The following is a 21,318-nucleotide window of genomic DNA, read 5'->3' as shown; positions in this document are numbered from 1 at the left end:
GCTCATCATTTTTAAGGGATGGTTCAACTTGTCACATCTTGACTTGATCTCTAAAGGGAAGTCAAATTTTAGGTATCTTCCTGAGGGGAAGGAAAAAAAGATGGCTGATAAATTTCAAAGGGATTGATTGTGATCAATAACTGTAGTTCTTAATGAGAGGTGATGCTGAACAGCACTTGATGGGGAGCTCCCGGAGATCTCCTACAAGTAGGAGAGTTGTAGACTGTGCAGGAGAGGACATGCATTTTGGGGCTTATACTTAGAAATAAGGCATGCCTTGGCACTTGCTCAGCAGAGACTGAGACTGGAACAAACAAGCTTTCCTTATTTCTTTGTAAATGGTTAGATTAGAAGCATTTCTAACTCTTCTGTGGTAATTGCACCTAGGGTATCTGACTGTCTTGGAAGCAGCAATAATTTAAGTATTGCAAAACCCATCAGAGTTAGGGGAAATAACACTCTCTTTTGCACGTTCATTTTAGTGAGGTGTACAGAGAGACTATGGAGGAGGAGCCACAGATGCTAACTTTTTTCAATTTCAGTGGGAGTTAAATTGCTAAATACCTTTATGAATCAAGCCCTAACTGATTTACTCAGGGTCATTTAGGAATTTAAGTAGAACAAAAGTAAAAGCTGATTTCCTTAGCAGTAGTCTAATATTCTCTTCGCTGTAATAGAATCCTTTCTATCCTTTTCTGATGCACAGGGATTTTTGTTGTTCTCAGGAGTAGAAACTGAAGAAGCCTCTGTGTATGTTACAGGTATTTGCTGGGTCAGCCAGACTAGCTCTTGTCTACTTGTAGATACTGTGGAGTTTAAATGTATGCATTTCTTACTTAATTCAATGGAATTGTAGATAATTAAGACCTTTTGTATTTGTTTGTGTAAGGGGGGTTTATAGCCAGCATTTTTTCTATCAGCTTTGAGTACGTCACCTTTCCCTAGAAGGCAGTTAAGTAAATGGTCATTTGCAGTGTTCTTGTAGAATAAGTATGAAAACACCACAGTGAACAGGACTCGAGCCTATAGGACTAGTGACCGTGACATTAGGCTACTAAGCAGATGACATCTCTGAGCAATTAATTGATTTAAATTTATTTCTATGGTTGGATACGAGAGCTTGGTGGTTAGTAATTTGTTTAGATTTTCCCTGTTTCAGATACTAATTTCTGGAGACTTCAGTATGAGCAATTTCTTTTTAAAAATATTTCTTTAAAGTTACGTTTTCTTTTGTATTCTTGAGCTGCCGCTGCTTTCTCTCAATCCTGGCTTTGCAGATGTGCGACACTTTGAAACCAGAATGCCCAAGATACCCTTACACTTATTATTATCCCTTTGTTTTATGTTGCAGCCAAGAGTCTTCACATTACTGCCTACTTTATGAAGAGATGGGTTAATCTCCGTTGTGCTGTAGGGAAACATTATCGTGGTAAGAAATCAGTTTCTTCTAGTGTTACTTAGAATTTTGCATTTGTGGGAGAAAAAAATGGACCATGAACTAATACTTTGTCAGATTTTGGTCTACTTAATCAAAATTTCTTTCAGAGCTTGGTTTTGGGTTTGTTTTAGTTTTTTTTCAGAGAATGTTTCACAAAAAAAAAAAAAGTGTTTCTTAACATATGATGGATTTTTTGTTTTAAACTTTATTTTAAATTTGTGTATGTCTTGCCCCAGGGTAATCAGCTAAGCCACACCGAATTCTGTAAGTATGATGAGACTCAGCATTTTACTGAGTCTCTGCAGGGTGAATCAACCAGAGGTTGCAGCATGAATCACTTCATTATTGCTCGAGTGTCTTGTGACATCAACTGTACAGTACAAGTGTATGCAAGAAAAGGCTTTCATTCACCTCAGCGCTATAAAATCTTTACGTAGGTGATGTCATTGGACCAGATCTTTTTTTCATGTTTTCTCAAGCCAAGATGCTCTGGAAGGAAGTGATATCAATCCTATCCCACCAACAGCAATAAAACGGAGCTATAATGATCACTGCCTTTTGTGTTAAGCTTTTTGTATTAAAAAAAGCAATATAAATCAATTAAGTGCCTGAAAAAAATATCAAATATTTGAATGGATATTTTTAAAGAATTTCTTATTTTTGTAGGAATTCATTATAATCGTGAATGTTTACATACCTTTCCAAATGCCAACTAGTTGTTTTCTAAGTCCATAATGGTTGAAGAGATTAGAGTGTTGATTTTAAATATTTCATCAAGCTTGTTCTTCTAGCCTCCCGGAAGAAAAGTTAGAATAGAATAGCAGAATGTCTGCATTGGTATCTCAACATTGGTTTCTGTCTATTAGATTTGAACATTTTTAAAGCCTCAATGAATACCTAAAGACACTTTCATTTTGTTAGCCAGCAAGTGAGATAGTTATAAAATGTAACAATAAAAATGTCTAACTGGAATGAACTTGCCCTACTAGTGCTGCCAAGAAGAGAGGTTCTGATGCTGCAGTCAAAACTTTGCTTCCACATGAAGTTCCTAACAAGAAATAACTTCATTTTGCTGGGTTTCACTCCCAATAAATAGCAAATAAGCACACATCCTCAAAAAATGAAAGAATTTGACACCACTGGTTCCATTCTGTAAGATACACCTAGGACTTCATAAACAAAAAACAGATTTTGAGCCTAATAGAAGAAGAATCCTGCATACTTTAATTGGTGATACTCACTCAATATCTCAAGTAAACTTACCTAAGAGGCTATTACTGGAACCCCACATAACACATTCAGTCCTTGCAACAGTTGTCCAGCTTTTCTTTTGTAGCCCATTTGGAAGATGTCTATAGACTGTTCGCAATTTGAAAGCCATTGTACTAGACCTTTGCGGGTGGCTTTTCAAGTCTTGAGGATACGAGCAGAGAAAGAATAGTCTGGACATAAGGCACAGCATGAATACTTCCTCAGATGTGGTTTTGCTAACAGAGTTGATATTTCTGAAAGGGTTATGAAAGGCTCATACTCATTATCAAGTTATAGTAGCTTAACAAGCTGTTGTGCCAGTACAGATGCAGCTGAGGTCTCTGTGTATGCTTTTTCAGCCAATGGCAAATGCAAGATAATGTGTTTCAACATCCCCATCTTTCGTTGTAATGACTCTAGAATCACAGCTGGTATGCACTCAGAAAGATTTGTCAGATACTAATGGAGATATGCTGCTGTTGGTGAAGCAGCAGTACCTTGTAGAGAGGCAGTCGCCCGTATGGATGACCTGATAGTCACTGGCAAATTGTGTGCATAATGCCTATACTTGATTTGTTATGAGGATATATTGTACCAAAAAAATCTATGAGGTCAACCTCGTGTTTTTTCTGCAAGCCTTGTCTCCTCCTTGTCCCAGAAAATAGGGTGCTATGGCTTGTATTTGAGGTATAACTAACTTTAAAAATTAGTAACTCTCTTTTTATGAAACCAAAACAAAAATCAAAACCAAAAAAATCTAAGCTGAAAGTATGAAGACAGTAATCTGGAAATAATCTGATATATAAAATAACAAAATATCCAGCTGTGCTTTTCCATAGCATTGCTAGGTACTGCATAAAACTTCATCTGGTCTATTCTAATCTGGGAACCCTTCAATTTTTAATTCTTTGTAAATGGAAACTTTGTGTTCACAACAAACCATGTGATCGTGAGAAAAATACGTAATTCAGTAGCAGTTAACCAATTTGTTTAATGACTTCAAAAATCACTGTAGGCAGAGTTTGAAACACATAGCCTTATGCTGAGTTTTTATGCCAAGTCCTGACTGAATATGTTGTGCTGTATTATAAACATAGTTTACAGCTTTTGTGATGAAAAGACTCATCACCAGAATAGCACAAAAGAAATCACCGTTAAGTGGTTTGTCTGTTGGTTCTGTCTGATGTATTTGTCTAGAAGTGCAGGTGGACTAATGTGCAGCCATGACGATTCTCTTGGGAACTAAACTTACTCTGACTTATTGATTTTTTTGAATGGTTTAAAAAAAAAAAGGCAAAACAAAAGGAGAGATGGGATGTTGAAGAGAGTGGTTAAACTAGTGGAGTGCATGAACTGAGTTAGTGTGCAATTTAAAAAATAAATTGTTTACTAAAATAACATATATGTTTTCATTATGTGTGATTTTCAATATGGTTACAATTTTTCTAATCATCTTTTCAATTATTTTTCTATAGAGCTACGTGTGTTTCCAGACAGATTTATAGTTTGTGTCAGTAAACTTGAATCTAATCCAGGTGCTTGGACATGTGAAAATGGTGTATTGGTATGTACAAAACCATTCTATAAATTTTCTGGTTTATTTTATAATGGTAAGATGAATGTTTATATATAGATGTAGTTATTCACATATTTGTGACTGTCATCTTGAACCAGAAAGTCACATTAGTCGTCAGGCTGAAGTATTCAAAAAGACATTCTGAAGCAGACAAAAATGGGAATTTCTGGAAACTCAGCATTTTCTGAGCCACATAAGGCTCAGAGAAAAAGACCACGTATTAGAAAGCTAGGTATGATTTTAGCACCTTGATTTAAGAATGTTTTTTTTCCCTTTATATTTTGTCCTTGTAACATTTTACTTGCCAAGATTATAATGGGCCAGTTTTTAATGTCTGTGGGTTTCTTGTATGTTTTCCTAGCACTTGTTCTGCAAAACAGTTCAAATGGATCAGTGCTAGCCCTGCTGGGAAAAAAAAAAGTCCCCAAAAATGTATGGAGAAAAAGACAGTGGTGTGTAGTTAAATACTATAAACAATTCTACTTAAATATTTCATCCTGAAGGCTTTATCAGGGTCAAAGGCTTATGAATTTTATGCTGCAGTTAACTGCTGATTGTCTCAGGAGTCCTCACATTGACCCAAGTGGCCTGCTGTACGGCAGGCGGTCTCTTCTGTACTCACAGTAAGAGTCAGTGTTGCACGCTGAGGTCTATGTATGTTTTAGTAGTTTATCTTAGATGTATTAAAGTATATTTGACCCTTGGAAAAAGAAGTTCTACTCATTAACTTAGTATTTTTTTAATATCAAACAGGGTATTTTTATTTCTTATACTAAATGGAGATCTTGTTATCTTGATTCCTAGGTTAGTAAGTATTCTTAAATGTCAAAGGATCAAGCAAATGTTTTCTGTCTCAGAAAAAAAACAACAAACACACAACTAACTGCTTTAGAACTGCTTTTCTATTTTGAAAATTATTACTTTCTCAGTATTGTCTTGAAAACTAATTAGATGCTTTAAGTAGAAAATCCTGTCTCTGCATTTTGACTGAGAAATAATTTACTTTTTTTTTCTTGTTTAAGTATCTCTTATGAGATAATCCAGTTCCCCCATTTGGTATTTTTATCTTTACGTAAAACAAAAGATGAGAAAAGTTTTCTTTAGTTTCTTTCACATGATTCTGTCTGGTAAAGAGAAGGCAAATGGAAAAACACAATGTTATGAACTTTAGCTTGACTATTTCAAAATTTAATCTTGATCTATGGAAACTCCTTGTTGCTTTAAAGGGAGTGTAAACACTTCCATGTTTTAAAAAAAAATACATCTCTTGGTGGGATCATAACTTAATCAGTAATAAAGTCTTTGGAGTTTGCTTTACTTATAGGCTCAATAGGTGTGCATAGAACTGGCTGGAACAGTCAGTGTAGCATGTTGGTAGGAGAGAATAAGATAACGTTATCGCTAAGCCATCTGTCCTGATTTGAAGAACTAACAAGATATGAAGAGACCCTCAGCAGATGTTTTTAAGTATCTCTTTAATTCTTGCCACTGTAACGTAAAGAGTCCATTCTGGACTGTTTTGTTGATCCAGAATTTCTGCAGCACATTAGTAATGAATTTGTCATATACTCAGTTCGGTACTTTGCCAAACTGGGGGAGTGTTTGATCGCCAGTGAGAGGTAATTTCAAGTTTTTGGCACTGCAGAAGTAAAGGCCGAGGATCTGCACTTTGTGTGTGTGCTTTTCTCTATGCAATTTAGCAGCGAGTATGCTTGAACTCTTAATGAGACTACAGAAGACCACCCAGAAGACCTTTCCGTTGATACACTCCAGTATATTCTGTCATGGGCTAAAAATGAGGCATATGTTTTGTTTTTCTCTCTGTTGTTTGGGTTTGAATAATTTCATAATGTTGCATGCAAGTTTTTATATGTTTAATCAGCTCACACCCTTGGTTTTGAGGGCCTGTCTGTGTTTTATAAAAGTAGTTGACTATACGTTAATGGAGACTTTGTCGCTTTTCAGTGTTGCTTAATGTCACTGTGATTGACTTGGTCAAGACTTAATCTTTTTTTGTTTAAACTGCTTTTATGCTGTTTTACGGTTTGGGTCAAGCTTTCATTCCTCAGCTTTGTCAAGAAAAGTCAGTCTGAATGCCCTGCTTTCCCATTACTTGGAACCAGTTTTATGTCAGCCTCATACAGACGCATTTCTTTCACTCATTGCAACTCACTCTTCCTTCACCTATCTTCAGCACTTCATTCTTTGCATTTTCACTGCCTTTGGGGCTATTCTCTGTATCTCTGAAATAGATGGTGACTAAGAGTTTCAAGGGATGTAGCCAGATATTAAATGAAATTCTTATGTCCTACATCTTGGGAAAGATCATAAATAGATTGCTTATGAGAGATTCACAAGCACAAACCTTAGCATCAATTGCTGAGAGAAGCCATTTGAAGCCTTCTGTGATGCATCTTGTAAGATGAAGGAAAAGGTGGCTTAGGCAGTCTCTGTCAAATTAGCTTTAAGCATAAACTAATAAAAGATTTGAGGGCACTTCTAAGGAGTAGAGCTGAAATAGAAGGAAATCTATTGCGATGTACTTTTCTAATTTCTAAAGTCTATTTAGAAACAGGTCTTCCTGCGGCCATATCTAAAAATCAGGCTGCAGACAGTAATAATCATTTTGGAAGAAGGAAAATCTCTATTAAATAAACAATACAGCAAGTTATTGAAAATACATGAGCAAATTGGAAGTCTCAGGGAAAAGATGGAAGAATAGCCTGGCTGATTAATGCCAAGTTTAAACATAAAACCATTGTTTCCTGTTTTGCCAAACTGTGTTTGTAATCTTAAATAGTTTTATCTTGAAAAAGACGACAGTTTTGGGAACGTGGCAAAAGAGGAAACCCAGGGAAATATATGAGAGCTCTGGAGAGATTAGTCATCTTTGTCAATGACGACATTTTCTTGATGATTATTATGTAGAGAGCTAAAATGGAAAATTGGAAATGGGTTATCGGAAGAAACAGTGGAAATGGAAATGGGTGGAAGGCTTATTGGAGGCTTGTGAGCATTTGAAAATGTGCTAACAATGGAGTATTCATTGATAACCACATCAGCTTTATACTAGAATCTATGAGAGGAAGCGGTTGTAGGGAAAGCATGAAAGAGGTTAAGCTAATGATGATATTAAAGTGGAAATTTGAAATTACTGTTCATGTGAAATCAGAAAAGAAAGTGGGGAGTAGGAGATCCTGTCTTGATTAAAAAGATCTCAGGTTTTCCACTGACTGAGCCTTGTTAAGTTACAGAGAATATTATACAAAAGGAAAGATTCTTTTCCAAACAGTATATTACCCTTAAAAACAAACAAACCTGGATAAGTACACAAGGAGAAGAAAAGTGCTAAAGATATGCCCAGTGCTTTTTAAATCCTCAACAGAGAAATACAAGCAAACTATTTAATCATCTTCTTACATTTCTAATTTTATAAATTTTGTCATTGTAATATACTTCAGGTACACTAGAGAATTCTCTTTCTTAAAACTCGTAAGAGCATAAATTACATTATTTGCTTGGATTTTGATTATGCTGGGAAGAGGCTTCTGGTTCTTTCATAAAAATGTGCACTCAGCTGTAATCAACAGGAGACTTTACAGTATATGCTGCTGGAATAGTGTGCCTGTTGGAAGGTAGAATGAAAACTTTTTTCAGATAGCAGCAATTTGTAAAGATTAGTAGAATATTTTATGTGGAATTTAGTTATCTTGAATACTTTAAAGACTCTTATTGTTAAGTGATATCAGATTGGGTAGGGGAAGAAGGAAACACTGTGAAATTGCACAATTCGCATTGTATAAGTGCTAATCTTGGCGTGGAGCTGTGTGTGTATATACATATATATAATATCACAGTTAAACTACTATAATAGTGGGCTACCACTGAAAAGGTCAGCCCACGTCCCTTCTAGTTCCAGCTACATACTCCTTTCCTTTCTGGTTACAATGGACCAAGTGATTCTTCAGTTGGGAATGAATTAGTTCATTGACTTGATCCAGCAGAAAATGATTTATTTGTGAAGCTTCTCTCTTTTTTGCTGGAGTATTCGTTTCCTGTCACGTCAATTCACTGAACCAACTCGTCATGTACCCACACAGATGCCTATTGTGGCATAAAAAATGTTGCAGGAGCACGCAGCCAGGGTTTGGATGAAGAGAGGAGGACCACTCCTTTAGGTAGCAGCTGATAGTTACCCTCATTTGGAAGTAACATCCAAAACACATATTAATGTTACATTTGTTGTAATACTTGTCTTGTTGATGGGTTCTGATCTCGTTATCCTTTTTTAAATTTCATAAAACCTAGTTTTCATGTGTCTTCACATAATGTGCTTAATTCTTTTCAGTCATTATAGGAAACATAGCTAGAGGAAAACAACTTAATATTAAGCTGTAGTTTGCTAACTGTATCAGGAGAGTTCACTATTTTTTTTCAAAAAGATAGAAGGAAGGGAAACTGCAGACTAATGAACCATCTCCATGTACCACATAGTGGAACAGATTAAGGAACTGCTTTTCTCTTGGGTGAGTTTTCCCTTTTGACATAGCTTTGTCAGTTTTTTTTTCTACTCATCCTTCATGTTCTGCTCAAGCTGATGCAAGGCTAATTATACTGAAACATGCAGTCCCTCCTGCCTTCTCATCTCTTAGCCATGGATTCTTGTCCTCAGTGTCTGTCATTGTGGGGAGCTGGGTTAATTCATTGATCCCTCTGAAAACAAGGGTGTTTGATTTTTTTGTTTTGAGTTTGGTTTTTTTGTTGTTTGCATGGTTAGCTTTCAGCTGGATGACTTAGGTGAGACTCTCACTGTGTGGCTGTGTAAGTGCTATGTTGATACAGAGACTTGGCAGGACCATATATTGGGTAAGGGTGAGATTTCCCTTTCAGTGTCAGGATAGCTTTAAATTAGCTTGAATCATAAGACTGTTCTCTCTGAGAAACTACATCACGAAGTAATGATACTAATGTCTTTGACTTGGTCATAAAGAACAACGCTTCAGCAGTTTTACAATATTCCCTTTTGTCCCAGCTGTCTGCCTCCTCTCCTTGGAGATTACCACTCCTATAGCAGAGTTTGCCAAAAGGGCTGTGTGCCCGCATCTCATCTTGCTGTGTATCATTGTCTAGTGGATTCATGCAAACCAAACTTCTCTGGTTTTTAAGCTAGTGCATTGAATTGTGGGTGGGAGCAGCTGGGGCGTGTGTGTGTGCTCCCTTCTGCCAACCTTGCAGTGGGGTAGGAACCTCCTGCAAAAGGGGAGGGGAGGACACCTGAGAGTGGTAATGCGGTGAATTGCCTAAGTGAGATTTGTCTGAACTTGTCTTAGTTTCTTCTTATAGCTTACAAACTGATTTATTTTCTGCATGGCAAAAGCCTAATAGATGTCTGCTGTTTTTTAAAGTAATGATCCAGAGAAGTAGACAAATGATGAAATGAAATCAGACACAATTATTTCAATTAGTCAAGACTGGAGTAACCTCATAGAGATGGGTAGAGGGGCACTAGGACTGTAAATGAAAATCAGCTGTTGATAAATACCCAGTATTTTTACTGAAAAGAGCAATTACAGTGTTCATGCATAATGCTGAGTGAATTAACTGTACAATCTCTGGAAAAAGGCCAAGATATTACAACAAGGAACTGATCTAAAAATCTTTCTCCCATAGCATTATTTATCTGAAGAGCAGACAGAGTATTAGAGTATATATGGAATGAAATAAAAAGTAAGACTTAAATTGTCTTAAAGCCAATAGTTGAATACATCTTCAATAAGTGATAATGTACCTCTCATTGTGCAAAATCCAAGTGAAGGATAGCAGAAACACAAAAGGTTCTGTAACTGCAATATAAATGATTAAGCACATAAAATTATTTCCATATGAAGCAATCTTCAAAAAGTAGGGACAAATTGAATAATCTTTTACTGATTTTGGTAGTTACTGCTTATATGAGTGCTCCAGTTGATTTAAATGTAACTACTTAGCAGCGTTCACAAGATCTCATTTGTCAAAGCCTTGTGGTTATTTAAGATATTATCATCTGTCATCATCCTTTCACCTCCCTCATTTTCCTCTCCCCTCTCACTCTGTTGCTGTCACAGCTTATGCTGGTGGTTAATGCGGATTTGAGCTAAGATTCTGGACTTTGCACTGAATGGATGTTCTTTCCTCTCTGCAGACTTTGAGAGGACGGGCACCTGCAACAAAGGTGCAGGGTGGGAAGGCTGCAGTGACAGTGTTTAAAGCTACAGTGAGCTAAAGTTTTTATTTAGCTGATGTGCATCTGTGAGATTTTGACGACTCTAGGACTTTAAAAGGTTTAAATTACTTCAGTTTTTTATAATAATTCTCTGTATTCCTGTTGGGCAAAGAATATTTGACAGATTTTTTTTTAAAATTGTTTTAAAGAGCAATCTGTTCCTCAGCCTTTGGCAGAAATGTGTTACAACTAATAGGAATTTCATAACTTGACTGAACAGTAAGCTGAAATATGTGATGGTAAAGTTCACGGAAGGATTTTTGAACAATTTGTAATGATTTGAAATTATTTAGAGGGACAAATCCCTAGTGTGAGCTCAGAAATCCTGGGGGCTGTGGTGGTGGTGGTGTTTGTTTTGGAAACCAGGCTAAAACATTGACTAAATTGTTGAACAGTAATTATCTCCTGGGCTGTGCAGTTTTGCCTGTTTTACATATTTTGCTTCCGTATATCCAGCAAGATGAAGAGTATGTTATTCTTTCTAAGAGCTCGTACAGTTGTTAAACACTATTGTATAAAGAGAACAGTTGGGTTTTAAAATTCTTTTCCAGATTTTTTTTCTGTAAGAATTGAAGTTTTAAATTATATCATAGAATCATAGAATGGTTTGGGTTGGAAGGGACCTCAGAGATCATCTAGTTCCAACCCTCCTGCTGCGGGCAGGGACACCCTCCACTAGACCGTGTTGCCCAAAGCCCCATCCAGCCTGGCCTTGAACACTTCCAGGGATGGGGCATCCACAGCTTCTCTGGGCAGCCTGTGCCAGTGCCTCACCATTCTAACAGTAAAGAATTTCTTTCTAACATCTAATCTAAATCGACCCTCCTTCAGCTTAAACCCATTCCCCCTTGTCCTGTCTCTACACTCCCTGATAAACAGTCCCTCTCCATCTTTCCTGTGGGCCCCTTCAGGTACTGGTAAGCCGCAATTAGATCTCCCCAGAGCCTTCTTTTCTCCAGGCTGAACAATCCCAACTCTCTCAGCCTGTCCTCATAGGAGAGGTGCTCCAGCCCTCTGATCAGCTTCGTGGCCTCGTCTGGACTCTCTCCAACAGCTCCATGTCTCTCCTGTACTGGGGCCCCCAGAGCTGGACGCAGTACTCCAGGTGGGGTCTCACAAGAGCGGAGCAGAGGGGCAGAATCACATGAATCATGTTGTAGACATCATGTATGCTAATTAATATTCTGTTACGTCATATAACCCATGCTATATCTGGAAGGATAAATACAAAGTTTACTTGAATTATTACTGATAGTTGTTTAGATATCTGTACTGGTTGACTCTGATATACCGTTTAGATTTGGTAGGCAGATGGAGGATCCTCATGTCAGACTGTTAAAAGCTGTAGTAGAGGATTACAGGAATGCCTTGCTTTTCCAGGTACTCATGATGATTGAGTAGTTGATTCCTTCCCTCATGGTTTGTAGGCTGGAGAAAGGGGTCGAGCTCCACATAAAATCCTATCTTCTTATGCTTTAAAGACTTTTTTACAAAATAATACAGGTCTATCTTGCATGCGTGTCCTTTTTCATAACTACTGAAGGGAGGACCCTTAAAATTGATGGAAAAGGCTAGCTCTGAGGATACTAAGACATTGGTTTTCTTAAAAAAAAAAAAATCAGCATTAATATGCTTTACACTTTTCTTCAGTGTCACTGAGAGAAGTTACTTTGGTCGAAAAGCTATTGCCTTTTCCTCTTGTTTCTTATCAGTGGACACTTTCTGTGAAGATAGAATCTGAGTCTTGTAGCATCAGTGTATAAAATCAGAATGATTAATAGCTCAATTACTTAACATTAATTTTAACGCTTTTTGCCTTCAAGCAAATACACGCAGCATGTATCACGTGCTTCTCAGTATGTAAATAAATCGTTTGTTTCAGGAGCACCTTCTGTGGCTTTAAAAAGTGTTATGTATGTTCTTGCTAGCTGTGTTACAGTTGTATATCAATTTTTAAAAAGGCCTCCCTGCAACTTTAGGGGTTTTATGAAGTATCACATTTTTATTAGTCTTATGCCATTTACAGCTTATTGGGATTTCTCTGTTTTCTGTTATCTAGCAAGTGTTCAAATGCAAATTTAGGGAACTCTGAATTTCCTACATTCAGAATAGTCTGGGATTCCTGCTATATGTACAATACTATTAAAATCTAGACAAAAGAGTTCAAAAGCAAGAAGGCATTTTCCTCATAGAAGTCATATGCTTTGAGCTAATCTGATGATGCTCTGGGGACCTTTGGAGTGTTTGGAATTGCCAGGACTTACGTATTGAGTAAGAAACCCGGGTTCACACCTTGTATTTTGAGAAAGTGGAATGTGTATCACAGGGGCTTGTAACAGATTGGGCCAACTCTTGGACTAAATAGTACAGACCATAGGGACTCTAGAGAAGCAAAAACTTAATAGTTAAGATCCATGGTGTCAAATCAAAATTAATTTTGGTAGTAGATAATGAAGACTGTTTTGATCCAGGAGTTAAATTTTGCTTTCTATACTAAGCCATGGGTAGTTCTGCTCCTCACTGGAGAGACGCAGTTTTCTCTGGTTGTTTCTCCAATTTCAGTCTTGAAAAGAATGCATTTTTTAAAACCACCAGCATTCCTTAAAAAATACCTATTTCAAATGAAGAATCAGTACTCCCATGTGTAGCATGGAATGATCCTTAATGTTTTTTGCTGGAACTGACATATAGAGCAGGACAGTCCATTTTAAAATGTAGAGCAACATTCTGCAAGCCCAGCTGAGGAACTGCATTTCAGGTTGAGAATAATACCCATTTCTGTACTTGGAAAACTTCTATGAATGTTTTATGATGTGGTTGGAGTTCATAAGTAGAATTGCTAGGACAGATGCATCACTACATTGGGAACGCTGAAGAATTTGCATCGTGAAATCGCAGGAAGCTCTTCCTTCATGTGGGATGGGAGAGGGCAGACTACTAGACCCAAAGTCCTGTGTCTGTCAGTTTTCTATCAGTTAGATTATAGTGTCTGATTCATCCTTCACTGACAAGCCTCCTCTCTCGCTTTAGGAGCCCTTTTCTGTTTTATCCTGACCGACTTCTCTGATCTGCCAGTCATCTGTTAGAACAGTTCTGAAACCTGAAGCTTATCTTAAATGGTTGAGCTCATGATAACTGCTTAGAGGAACGTTAAGAGAAACCATGCAATTGCAAGCTCACATAAAGCTCCCCTAAGTAACTGTTTCTGTCTGATTTGGTTTACTAATTTTAATTTTATTCACTTGTGTGTGCCTGGGATAATACTTTATTTCATTGCTTTGTCTACATTATTATACTGAGAGTCCCTTCTCCTATGCCACTCTGATACTAAATTTGATTTATTGGACCCACTGATGTTTTCTATTAAGTATTTCTGATGAGCAAGTTGAGCTACATTGATAAATGCAATTCAGAAATAGTGTCTGGTTCTAATTATGTTTTTTTGTTAACCAGACACAAAATTTAATTATCCCTTAGTGTCACTTTATTGATACTTATGCATGTGCAACTGTTATCTTGAGCATAGTAGGAGACAACTAGAAAGTATGAAACCAAACAAGAGGTGGGAAAAGGGGGGCAGCATTGTTCACTTCAGGTATTTTTCTTTCAGCCAGCATCCCAAACCCTAGACTGAAAAAAAAAAAAAATTAAAAAAATCAGTATTTGTACGAGTATTCTTATCAGGCTGAAAAGGCCAAACCTTTCACTCTTCTTTAGGATAATGAGTTGTGAAGATCCTTCACAAGTGCACATCCATGAGTAGTTCTTTTACAGGTATTTAATGCTGTACTGCTGAACTGGGCTGTCCTGGAGAGAGCTGCACGTGGCAGGCACCACATTTACATTTTGGAGGGTTTCTTTTTCATTTTGAGTGAGATAGTAAGTTGAGTAAGATAGTAAAAGAATGAATTTTCAATTTGATAAGCCTTAAAGTGAGTATATTGTGTGCCTAACAGGCATGTTTCTCTGTAGGTCTTAATAGAGGGTTTTTTCCCCAGACATTTCTTTGGATAAGTATTAAGGATCTTAAAATCAGGTTTTGAGAGGCTAGTATTATGAGCAGGTAGGATAGTAAGATTTTGTAAGCTTCATTTCTACAGGCTCTTCTTTGCTGAGTTTTAGTGACAAAAAGGAGCAGGCTTACCCGAGGATTTTAAGAGCACATATTTCTAATAGAACTTGGCAGTTCAAGGGCTAAAGAAGTATTTTAATCTTTTGTGCCCACCCAGTCTCTATACAAATGTAAATATGTCTGTCTTTAACAATTTGCCAAGAAATGTGGTTTTAATTTGTTAGCAGCAATCCCACTCCCTGCAGCTCTTTCAAAGTCAAGTCACAAGTCTGGCGGTGCTTTGACGTTTTTCTCTGTCATGGTGTCATTGTTTATATGATGTCTGCTTCTGCTGTCCTCCTTTTTATGCCTGGAATATTTTTCTTTAATTATTTCACTGCCTAAAAGGAATTTGGGATTACTAGACAGGATGAGAGCAGATTAGCTTTTTTTCTTTCTTTAACAAGTCCTGAAGTTCCCATAGGAAATAAATAGTATTCTCAAAACAGACAGTGTTTTTTATTTTTTTTAATTAACTAAAATTATTAAGTCTAATAAAGAAAATAAAGGAAGTATCACCAATAATGGCTGAGTGTCTTAGTAGTATATGGAGTGCCCATTGTTGTTATTTATGACTCTCTCTGACTTCTATTGTGGACTTATTCCAGCCTTAGGGAGTTTACATCACTCCTAATAGCAAAAGGCTCTCTGGTTCCCACAGAGTCTTTCAAAGACTGACTCATATGCCTTATGTTAATTGTTCAGCTCTCAAAATACAGCACTTACAGGGTGTGGTTCCAAGGGGAAAATCTACTGTACTTAGAGGGCATGTTCAGAAGTGTTTCACATATAAATCATTTTGATTTTTAATTTTTTTAATGCCTTAACCCTTTTCTGTCACTGCTTTATGTGATAAGTTATTAGAAAACAAAATAAAAGGTTGACGACAGCATAGTGAGGGAATCTGTTAGCCCTTCAACTCTGGACCATTAACTCCAGGCTGACTCAACTCACGAGCGACGTGGCTTCGTCATCTCTGCCTCTCTCCAGGGTCTGTTCTTCACACCCTGGCGTGATGGTACGCTCCAGGCAATGATCGTGCACTGTTCACAATCACATGCAAGTTAGAACTGAGGGTTATTGCTTATCTGCAGTAGTGAGTACGTGTGGATGGGAACTGTCCCCAGCCCTCCTCTGGATTTTATACACAGTGCTCCTTTCCACCCATTCTTTACCACGTCTACAGGAACTACCTTAACAGACTGGCGCTCCTCACCCAGTGTGCTGTGTTGATGTCCTCAGCTGAGGACTGAAGAAGATTTAGTAGAATTAGCCTTAACCATAAAGCAGAATAAGGAAAGTTCAAATGCTGCTGCTTGCGCTTCTGCTCTCTGGCTAAGAAAGAGTGCGCTCCAGCTGCTTTGATGCAGAATGATTGTGCAAGATCCTTCAGTCAGAGTTGTGTGAATGTTACTGGAAGACAGACTAATTTCTAAAGACTTTACTCTTTGCGTCTTCTCTTAAAATTAGCTAAGCTCTTGAGTATCTTAATAATATTCCCTTCTTTAATAGTTTACAAAATATGAAAACATATTTAGTCAAATTAGGGGAGTCCATACCTCTAACAAGAATAGAAGCAGCAATTAATCCTTCAGATTAAACTAGTTAGGCTTGATTTCTGAGGCTTAAATCACATTGCCTGTATGTCCCATGTGTTTTCTGCCTGCTGTAAACACACATGTTGCAGCATTAGTGGACAGAACTTCATGCATCTATCAATACACACAAACATGTTTGCGTAATTTGCCTCTGAAAGGAAGGCTCAAAACAGCTGTAGTTTTTTAAATTGTGGAAATGGCTTTATTTCTTTGCCTGACTACCCATTTTCTGCTTACAAAACAGGAAGTTGTTTTCACTGGCTTATTCTTCTGGAAAGAGCGGTGAGGTTTACCCCTTCTCCTTTCAAATTGAAATAAAAATGGGCAGGGCTTGGGCTTAATCCCCTATAAGTGACAGGCTCCTGAGGGGTGTTTCAGGCAGTGGTCATGTACACGCTTTGGCCTTGTGCCTCCGCAGTCTTTCTCTACCTCCTTCAGTTCTTTTGTACTGCCTAGCTTTACTGTGTGGAGCAAGAAAATGGTCTAAATAAGCACTCCCTACGCTTGATGAGCCCCAGTCGGAAGTTGTATCGTGCAGGCTGATGAAGAGAAGTGGTATAAAAGAAAAGGAGATGCACAAAGCCTCTTCTCTTCTTGACTTTGCCACATTTTTTCCCCTCTTCTCCATAGCCTCAGAGATAAAACTTTTTTGAAGTATGTGGTAGTTAGTAGTAAGTCAGCAAATGGCCCTTCTCTCATTGAGATTGTTTCATTGTGAAAGGAAATGCTCACAGCTTGAAGAAAAAGAGCATTTTCCTTCCCTCCCTCTCGCCCCAATCTCATATTATGTAAAACCATGGTGCTGCTGTTAGCTGAGACCAGAAAGAATTCCCCTGTTGTCCTGTAGTAGCCAACCACTACAAGCTGCGAGCGCTTGAATGTTAGTATTAAAAGTTTTAACCCTTGCCTTCTTAAATGAGCAAATAACACTCTGTATATTTTTTTCAAAGTATGGAAAATTATGGGAATTCTTCTGAGAGTAAGTGTATAGACCACTGCGCCAGTCAGTCTCTTCAGGAAAAAAAAAACTGACAAACATGCTCCTGTCTGCAAGAGACATTCCTGGCATTTGTCACAGTTTGAGCCACAAAGATGTCAAATATTTGCCAACAGTTTCCTCAGACGGTTTGGAAAGCTATGTCCTTTACATTGCAGTCTTGTTTGTTTGCGGTATATTTTAGCATAAAAAAATATGTTTGTTGGGAGTCTGAAAGGGGAGGGAACTGACTAGACTACCAAATATTAAAAGATTAAAAATAATTCTGTTTCTCTTAGACTGCTCAGATCAAAATAATGAAGAACATCTGTAAGTCTTAGTATTAGAAATGGAGTTTTATGTTGAATAATCATAGCTTGATGTGTCATGTTTTAAACCTGTATTTTCTTTTGGAGCAGAAAGAAGAACTTTCCAGTGGGACGTCTGAGTATTTTACTGAGTCTGCTGAGAAGAAGCAGCTTCAGATTAGTCTAGATGAGCAGATAAAGCAAGACATCTTGAAAGAAATGTATGTCACTATTCTTTCTAAGGTGTTAAATTTATAATTTGGTAAAATTTGGGTGTAAATAGAATCTAGCTGATGTAACGCAATTTCAAATAACATAAACTCCTTTACAAAGTATTGTTTTAAATTACTAAGAGACTACTACTCTAGTGTGGATAAACACATAAAATGATCGTTGTTGTTTTGTACAGCCTGAAAAAAGCTATTACAACCCACATAGATATCTCACATAGCACTAGGCAGAATCAAAACAGGGTGTTTTTTCCTTGAATGAAGCTCTGAGCCAAAATAAATATCTGATGTTTGAATCTGGTGAAAAACACTTTGCAAACATATTTTTTTGTTCATTTTGAGAGTCTGCAGCGTACCGCGATATTAATCTGGATCTTTGGTCACAGGTAAAGAGTGTCCCTGGTGTAGGGGATGGGGAGGGTTAGTTGGTCAGCTGCACGTTTTAGTGGTCCTCTGCTGTACCAGGATGCCATTCTTACTTGCACAAGCTGCCAGTAGCCCCAGATCAACTGTGGAATCAGGGATTTGCTGTGAACTCTTGCAACTTTTCTTTTTACCCGTGTTGTCTCATCTGTGTTGTCTTTAGAAATGAGATTAGATTTGGAGGTATGCCAGCTCTGCCTATTTTGGAAGGGCCCTCTTGCTGAAGAGTTAGATATGCCGACCTGGGAACTGCTCGGCAGCAGCAGCAAAAAGCGGTCTCAGCATGGGACGATCTACAGTAATATCTTTAGGCTCAAAATCTTCAATACGCAGCTTCAGTATTTGTGCATAAAGTTCATCTTACAGCCTATGTGAAGTCTAGATTTGTAGGTGAGGAGTGTTTATGTACTGACACTCCATCACGTCCCTTGTGATCCCATTTTCCTGTATAATTCCTTTTAGAATATCATCTACTTGCGTTACCTAAGTCCTTCCCAGATGAACGGGCTTGATACTAGATGAGTAGTGGTTAACTTTAAAGTAATGCTTTGAAATGTCCTGGGAAAAATTCCAGAGGAACATTCTAAAACAGAGATTAGAAACTCTCACACAGAGATGTGCACACTGCCTCTCCTTGCCTGCCCCCCCCCCCCCCCCCAATTCCTCTGATATACATTATGCATGTGAATATATGGGAATGGTTTGAAATCATTTAGGCACTTATGAAATAACTATTTTATCTAGCCAGTTTGGGAAGGAATTTAATATACTTATGCAGTGTTGACCTTTAACATCTGTAATGAATCCAGTTCTGCCTCTTGGAATAGAATGTGAACTCCTTCATGGCTTAGTCATTAATAAATAGGGTTCCCCTAGTGCAGTGGAAAATCAGATGGATAACACTTGATATTATCCACACCAGACAAACAGTACTGCTTGTCAAGATGATATACAGGGGTTTTTACCACGTTCAAAAAAAGGGTTGCCCTAATGGTGCTTCAGAGTTTGTAAGAAGGGCAGATTGAGGCTGTTAAGATTCTTTTTTGAATTTAAAATCAAAATTCCTTCTTATTGCAGTGTGAAAAGGACAAAAACAAAGAAAAGTAGCACGAGCAAACCCCCAATCAGCAAGGACTCCAAGAAAGTGTGTCTTGGCTCAGTGGACTCGCAGAGAGGGAACAGAAAGAATGACTGTCAAACTTCTCTCAGTCCTCAAGTTGAAGCGAAATGTAGGAGTACAGGACAGCTAAAGGACGGCATAAATACAGCTGAGAGCAGCTTCGAGCTTCCTGGTTTAGAGCTGGAAAATTATGTTAATCGGAGACAGCCAGATGATGTTAGCAGCCAGCAAAAATCTCACTCTGTGGAGCGGTTGAAGTCAAGTCTTCTAAGCGACAACCTCCTTTGTAGCTCTGAGTCAGCACTGCGAGGTCCAAAACAAAGTCAAAAAGTGACCAAAACACAGGCTCAACAAAAGAGCTGTAGTTCAGAAGAAAAGCTGGAGGATTTCAAGAAAGTATCCTCTGAAGGGACTGCTCTAATTCCTGGCAGTTCAGAAATGAGTAAGTGTGACGATGATTGTTTAGGTCCCTTCCTGGAGGAGAAGACCCCACTGAATTCCAAGTTGTCTTCTGAACAAGACGTGACAAAGACTCTTTCTGATGAGGAGTCACTAACTTTGAGAAAAAACCTCTCCCGGCCTCTTTCTGTGAGGAACAATATAGTGCAGACAAGCCAAAATGAACCAAGCGCAACCACTGAAGAATTGCCTCTGATGCCATCATCTTGTTCAGAACTGCAGCCTGTGTCTTCGGAGAAGCTTATCCAAAAAAGAAAAAAAGAAGTTGAAAGTGGTCTCAGGAAGTTAAAACTGCGAAGGCTTAAGAAGTCATAAAGTCTGAAATATTACGGTGATGGCATGGGTGGATGAATTTGTGTCTGGAAAGCATATGCAAAAAGTAGGAAGCAATTCAAAATAATAAGCAATAACAAAAATACAAAGTCAAAATTAGATAAAACTTTTTAAAGACAATTTAGTTAACAAAGTATCTTAGTCGTTTGGAACTGTAATTGAAGAGAATTCTTTTAAATCTTTAGGAATTAAGCATAAATATTGTACAAACCAGTGTAGTATTTATAGAAAGAAAAATCTCTTATAATATTTACTAAGCAAAATTTTAGATCAACGTATGTTTTAATACTATTAAAGTTGTATCAGCTGGTGACAGCAAAAGTTAAAACCACTTTTGTGATCTGTTAGCAGCTGCGGTTATTCAGTGTTTTGCTTGTTGCTGAATGCATAGTTTATTTTAGTAAAAATTAATCCTTTCTCTGTGTTAGGAAGTTTATGGTTTATTCACATGATCTTTATAACAGTAAGGCAAATTGAGGTTATTTCAAATAAATCTTTAACCAGAATTGAATGTTGCTGATAATTTAAGGCTCACCTTTCCAGCGGGCGTTCAAAATAACTATAGTTTGCACTTGTGCAAGTTTTGATATGAACACATATTTCTAACCCGAGTTGCGGATACAAGTGATCGCACGTCCAGGCTTTGGAAAAATGAAGGTTGGTTTTATACGTGCAGTCACCTGGATGTGCAAACATTGCTGTTGGGAAAAGTTCATACGCACACATGCATATGCATCTTCATGCATTCCCGTTTCAAAATCAGGCTTTGTTTGTCCTTGCAAGGACATCATGCTGGTTTTCAGGTGTTAGCGATACCAGAGTTATTTGTTATTTTAAGATAGAGGTAATTATTAATTGTACAGTGCTTTTTAATACTGCTTTTGTAACTTGTATGCTAATGCGTTCAGGAAATGTAACTTTTTATTTCATGCTTATCTTTTTAAAATGTTTAAAATAAAATTATAAGCCATTTTCTTTCATCACTCTCAAAATCAGCGTGACCACAGACATTTTCTGTGGAGCAATTTTGAAAAAATCTTACTGACATATACTTACAACTGCAGATATCCTCATTTAGGTTAATAAGACGACTCACATCCATAAGCATTAGAGTTAGTAGCGTAATGCAAGTCCTTAGGAGAGTTACCAGCTCGGCAGTTGACAGCAAGACGCTGTCAATTGAACAGCATCTTTCTGCTATAAACAACTTCTGCTTTTGCGATAAATCAAAAA

At 37.6% G+C, this 21,318-nt stretch overlaps 1 protein-coding gene across 3 annotated transcripts in view; it reads left to right on the top strand.

Annotated features, from left to right (window-relative positions):
• SLX4IP (SLX4 interacting protein) overlaps nt 1-21,077 on the top strand; it is a 77,829-nt gene extending 56,752 nt beyond the window's left edge. For all 3 annotated transcript variants that reach the window (XM_075749772.1, XM_075749770.1, XM_075749771.1), the window contains 4 exons: nt 1,352-1,429; nt 4,165-4,253; nt 17,632-17,741; nt 19,251-21,077. In XM_075749772.1, coding sequence (XP_075605887.1) covers nt 1,352-1,429; nt 4,165-4,253; nt 17,632-17,741; nt 19,251-20,067 — 1,094 coding nt within the window. In that variant the 3' untranslated portion in view covers nt 20,068-21,077. The remainder of the gene's footprint in view (nt 1-1,351; nt 1,430-4,164; nt 4,254-17,631; nt 17,742-19,250) is intronic.
• The last annotated feature ends 241 nt before the right edge of the window (nt 21,078-21,318 follow it).

The sequence above is a fragment of the Balearica regulorum genome, chromosome 3, assembly GCF_011004875.1.
Source record: "Balearica regulorum gibbericeps isolate bBalReg1 chromosome 3, bBalReg1.pri, whole genome shotgun sequence".
Lineage (NCBI taxonomy): Eukaryota > Metazoa > Chordata > Aves > Gruiformes > Gruidae > Balearica > Balearica regulorum.
Note: the sequence above shows the minus strand (reverse complement) of the source record. Positions and strands in the feature narration are given on the sequence as shown.